Source organism: Alosa sapidissima, chromosome 3, assembly GCF_018492685.1.
Source record: "Alosa sapidissima isolate fAloSap1 chromosome 3, fAloSap1.pri, whole genome shotgun sequence".
Classification (NCBI taxonomy): domain Eukaryota; kingdom Metazoa; phylum Chordata; class Actinopteri; order Clupeiformes; family Clupeidae; genus Alosa; species Alosa sapidissima.
The window spans coordinates 9,828,433-9,834,432 of NC_055959.1; the positions used below are offsets into that span (position 1 = coordinate 9,828,433).

The window sequence follows — 6,000 nt, forward strand, 5'->3', positions numbered from 1 at the left end:
AGTTTTTCTGGTGATTCTAAATACTAAAATAACACTTTAACAGTGACAGCTTCGTTCCTTTGTTACTCATATGTGTATGCATCTTAACATATTTTCTACCTTCGTCCCCAATTGCCGGACAGAAAAGGGTATTGTAATCGTGTGTGTGTGTGTGTGTGTGTGTGTGTGTGTGTGTGTGTGTGTGTGTGTGTGTGTGTGTGTTGTTTGTGTGTCTGTTCACATAGCTTAAAAACAAATGGTCTTAATTACTTCAGAATTGATTTAATTTGCACACAAGGTATTCACACAAGTGTCGCCATATCTCCTGGCTGTCATCCCTTGTTATCCTCTTACTTGATAATCTGGATAAAGATCTGGATGCAGGAAGTTTGGTTTCACTTTTACATTTGCATGTACATTTGTTCATGCAGCAGACGCGTTTATCTAAAGTGACTTACAAAATGAGGAATAACATTCAAACTACAATGCAGAGGAGACCTTAGGCAATTACTGACAATTACTGACAATCAAGCTTTTTACTGCCAGTCAAGCTTAAGTGACTTAGGAGCCCTTTGAGGTGAACCCCTACGTATTAATTCTAGAGCCACAGTGCCAATAGCAGAAATGAGCAGTAAATGCAAGGGTGTTTGTCAGTTAGTTAGCGGTGTTAGGAAAGTAGATGGTCTGCAAGGAGCTGATTTTCTGGTTAGTGTAAAATGTTGGCTGATCTAGAGTGATATCTGGAGTGTCATGCTTGTTGTCCTGACCTCCAGTGAACAGATGTTCCAGCTACCTTTCAAGCTGAGGGGTGGCACAGCAGGGAGCATGGATGGCTCACCGCTCCACTTTCTACTGTCCTTCATTTCACACAGATGAAGTGGATTTGTGGCTGGCTATGATCCCAAGCCTCCCTTGCTAGCCGAGCTGCTGGTTTATTTGGGTTATAGCGTTAGCAGAGTCATGGGTAAAGGTCAGGGCACGTGCATACAGTTCTTTCTATCAGAGAAATGGAGGTTAAAAGTAGGCGCAAGTAGAGGAGAATTTGGTGTCCCTGCTTCAGGTGACTCCTTGACCAGGGGTGCGTTTCCCAAAGCCATAGTTGCTAACTAAGTTAGCAACTTTGTTGGTTACAATGCAATTTCCCATTGCCAACCAACTAAGTTGCTAACAGGTTAGCAACTATGGTTTTGGGAAACACACCCCAGCTCCAGAACATCTGATTAAAATCATGGTGTAATCACAATACTTCAGATCAGTTGAGGTCCCTGAGCACTTTATGAGGTGCCTTAAAACAGAAACTTACCAAACATTCTCAGAGAAACTCTGTGTCTGTTCAGTTTATCAGGTCAGGTAGTGGTCAGCCAGTTCACCTGCAGTAGGCGTGGAGTTGATCAGGGACAGTTATTAGTATTATGTTCCTGTGGCTCATGTTTTGGTACCCATGAATGGGGGGCAATCCGTGATGGTTCAGATGTGTTCAGATGCATAACTTTTGATTGGAGCTGGCCCTACTTGTGTGAGCTATGCTAGGTATGCGATTGGTGAGGTGCGGTGAATCCTATCACAGTGTAACACACACACACATACACACTGTAGACATGCATGGGAGTAGCAGGTAGTAGTTGTGTTGGTAGAGTAGAGTAATGACCGCAATAACAATGGAGAGAGGAATGAGCAGGACAGTGCGATAGAGCTTATTGAGGAAATAGAGCTTGAGATTATCTGGTTTAAGGAATTGTGATGAGAGTGTTTAGTACACTGTGGTTTTAAATAAAAGCAATTACTATACCAAGTGTGTGTGTGTGTGTGTGTGTGTGTGTGTGTGTGTGTGTGTGTGTGTGTGTGTGTGTGTGTGTGTGTGTGTGCACGTTCACGTGTGTGTATGTGTGTGTGTTTGTGCTTTCTTTGCTGCTGCAGGCAATGTAAAGCTCCAGCATCTGTCTGCTATCATGCATTGTCATTTTGGAACAGCAGCTGTACAGAAACACACACACACACACACACACACACACACACACACACACACACACACACACACACATACACACACACACTCACACACACACTAAACAGCTGCTACTTTTCCAGAAAAGTGGGGCTGTGCTTGCTCTTACTCTTAAACATACTCTTTCAATAATACCTTTGCACCTAGGTATCACACACTTGGGGGAGTGATGAAAAGTGTATAACATACCTGTCGAAATTGCACACATAAGCATAAACAGAACGTTAGAAGGACCTAAATAACCGATAAAGCCTGAGTCTAATTCCTTAAGCAGGGCCTTTCTGATCTCAGCACATTTGATTTACTGTGCTGTGCCATCATGCATGGTTGTGGGTAAGCTGGAGGATGGCCTTGTTTCATAACGATGGCAAGTCCTGCTTCTCTCTCCACCACCATGCTGGCCTCCTCACAGCCCAGGAATGTAGTCCACACTGGCCGCCTGAAGTCCTTTCCTGAGCCATTCCCTTCACATCCACAGCCAAACCAGCCTTCCTTCCTTGTGCAGTACCGTCACTAATTATGGGGGATTCAGGATCTTGAGAGGATGTGCCTGAGTCATGGCATCAATCAGTGTTATATTCTGCCCCATCATTTATTTGCACTATGTAAGTGTATGTGTGGCTATCTACATGTGTTGTTATGAGTATGTGTGTGTGTGTGTTTGTGTGTGTGTGTGTGTGTGTGTGTGTGTGTGTGTGTGTGTGTGTGTGTGTACAGAGGTGGATGTAATTTGGCAAAGGAGATAACCTAGTGCATATATTTTGTTGCTATAGTTACCACAGTAGGAAAATTGAGGCCTGAGGCCCCTCCCCCACACTGGGCCTCTGCAACTGTTGATTGGTTCATTATCGTCATGAGTCATGGACCAGTCCTCCTAAGCGCTGCAGTGGGGAGCGTTTTTGTACACATATGTGGGTTTAGCGAGCGTCTGTGGAGTCTTGCCATAAGGAAACAGATATGACTAAAATAAACACTCTCACCACTACACTTTCTCCAGTGAGAGAGTCTCTACCGCCGGGATGAATCATCTCTAGCACACAAAGGGAAATGCTCACCTGCTCTTTTTTTCCTGGAAAGTACTGGAACCAGTTTGCACAACATCTGAAAACCTGAGCCGCACACTCAGAAACTTGTCATCTGGTGTTACTCCACCAGATATGAGCTCTGTACCCGCTCCGCTCCGCTCTGTTCTGTTCTAAGAGGGGGGTTCCCAGTTCAAGCTTGGCTCCTCCTCGCTCTATGGGAAAGTGTCCTTGAACAAGACATTGAACCCCAAAGTGTTTACAGCGTCTTGCATTAGAGCAGGTAGAGAAGAGCTTTGAGTGCTTTCAGTAGAGAAGTGCTTTATGCAGACCATTTTGCTTGTGCCCGTCAAAGTAGTCATTTGTATGGCATATGTAATTACATTAAGCACAATTTCTTTTTCCTTCAGGGACAGAGGATGAATATAACTTATAGTGGTGGTGATAAAGGCAAAGTCATTAAACCTCCACAATGTTCTCTCTATCATTTCAGGTCATTGTTGTTCATCATTGTCAAGATATGTTTCATTAGGATAAACCTTTTCCTAACAGAAAACTCTAGTAGTACCATTGGCATCTGTTTCAGCAACACTTTGAGCATAGGACTTCAGTAGTGGAGTTGGGCTGTGGGATTTATATAGCATTGTTGCAACACATTAAAAATATGTAGTAGGCAATTTCTTGATATTATGACATTCTTCATATGAATGAATCCATGTATGTGTATATCCCACCAATTGTTTTAGCTCGTGTGACTTTTGTACCATTGTCTATAGCATGCTCTGGTATTATGTCAAAGGATGTGAAGGAAACTCCTTGCCCTAACTTACTGGACTTGATGAGTTAGGAAGCATTGATTCATGTAGCTTACAAGGATGCAAGGATTTATTTGTCACATACATATAGATACTTTGTAAAACATGTACTGAAATGGCCTTTAGCTGCTCAACTTTCCCCTGCAGAGGTATCACTAAGTAAGAACAAAGTGAATGAACTAGGAATTGAATAAATAGATTGAGAGATTGAGGGGGTAAAGCTTGCTTATTCTCTTATTTCTCCACAGACTGTGACTTGTATGTGTTTAGCATGGCTTGATCAGAGGTTGTGTGCTCTTGTTTGCAGTGATCTGCAGCTTCCGCAGCTCCGTGGCCCAGGCGCTGCTGCTGGAGATCGGAGAGATGGTGCAGATTCTGGAGAAGTGTGAGGGTGAGCCGACTGTTCCAGAGGGACCTAACCCGAACCTTGTCACTTTGCCGCTGTGTCATGTGGATGATTTTACAGTTAACCGTTACCAGGCAATATTTTCACCAATGCACTGAAATAAAGGACTATTAATTATATATTATTCATATAATTAATTGTTAATTAATATGTGCTGTTATTAAAATAATATTATATTTAATGTAGTGATAGTTTAAACAATGACCAGAAATCATTCATTGTGTAGGATATGTGCTTGTAGAATAACACGGTATGACTTCTGTTGCAGGATGGTACAGAGGTTTCTCCACTCGAAAGCCTACAGTCAAGGTATTATAACCACAGTCATGTCTATGTTTACTTAGATCAAAGGATTTCACTAGCATAGAGCAGACACTTTACTTTGCACGTGAGATAAACTGTCTTGTGTTACATAATGAATGTATCGTGCTAATAGACACAATGCATAGCATACACGTCAGGCTGGGAGTCTATGTAGGAGTAATTCTTGAAAGCAACAGTATCCAAGAATTTGCCACTTTTTGAGGTTTTCATAGGCATCTAGTTTTGGTATTTTCTTCAAATTCTGTTTTTGATGGTACAGCATATGGTTATGTAGTATATGAGGAGTAGATAAACCTGAGATATGCACTATGTAATTCTATGCTCCTGGACAGAGCACCCTGTGAAAATAGAATAATTTCTCAGCATGACTAACTATATTGCCAAAGACACCAGATAGCGTGTCAACAAGATTTAACTGGTGGGTTTTGTTTGCCTTTTAAGCAGTTTTAGACCAAAATTCCTTTTGACAGCTTTTAATTTGTAAATTAGTCTGATTTAGAATTACTGAATTTAAGAGAAAACCATGAGGGGAACTGCATTTATTATTTATTTGGCTTCTTTCTTAAAGGGAATCTTTCCTATCAACTATGTACACTTGAAGAAAGCCATTGTGAGCAACAGGGGGTGAGTGCACATGTGCACACACACACACACACACACACACACACACACAAACACTCACTCACACAGACACACACACACACAATCACACACATCACATATGCACACAAAAGCCCACTGAAATGCTCAAACTGAATGTTAGTTCATCTGGGTTATTTATGAAGAACCTACTTTGTGCATTAAGGAGACAAACCCAATTTTTCCCAGTCTTCCCCATGGTTGTCATGTGCTGAAGGATCACAACAGTGTTTGCACTTGATCTAATGGAGACTGTGTGTGCGTATGTCTCTGTGGATGTCACAGGCAGGGGGAGACAGTTGTTCCTCTGGAAGATCCCATCATTACAGAAACCACCAGTACATTGCAAGAATGGGCAGTGTTATGGAAACAACTCTATGTGGTGAGATTTTATTTAATTAATTTTATTTAACAATGATGAACAATGTTTGTCTTTTATTGTATGCTTGCATATTGCGTGTGTGTCTGTGTGTCTGTGTGTGAGTATGTGGCTACTCTGTAAGAGTAGCTGCGTTGCCGTGGTGATATAGGGGGTTGCATAATCTCTCCCAGAGCCTTTAAACAGGAAACAAGCCTCAGGCAGCGCTGATGTAACATCCTGTCAAGCAGGGCTAATGTGTAGCTCTGATTTCTGCTGCCTTGTATATAAAGTCTCCTTTTCTCTCTCAATCTGCCAACCTATTCTTCCCATTGTTGAGTTACATAAACAAAAGAAATGTCCAAAATATGCCTTTGAAATAATGCAGAAGCTGACCATATCCAGTGGTGTCCCTGGGGTGTGGTGTGGAGTTGATAATGTGGCTTGTGATT

General features: G+C 42.0%; 1 protein-coding gene across 2 annotated transcripts in view; it reads left to right on the forward strand.

Annotated features, from left to right (window-relative positions):
- LOC121705106 (dedicator of cytokinesis protein 3-like) overlaps nt 1-6,000 on the forward strand; it is a 42,865-nt gene that overhangs the window by 4,698 nt on the left and 32,167 nt on the right. For both annotated transcript variants that reach the window (XM_042085876.1, XM_042085877.1), the window contains exons 2-5: nt 4,129-4,212; nt 4,496-4,536; nt 5,120-5,175; nt 5,476-5,572. In XM_042085876.1, the coding sequence (XP_041941810.1) occupies nt 4,129-4,212; nt 4,496-4,536; nt 5,120-5,175; nt 5,476-5,572 (278 nt within the window). The remainder of the gene's footprint in view (nt 1-4,128; nt 4,213-4,495; nt 4,537-5,119; nt 5,176-5,475; nt 5,573-6,000) is intronic.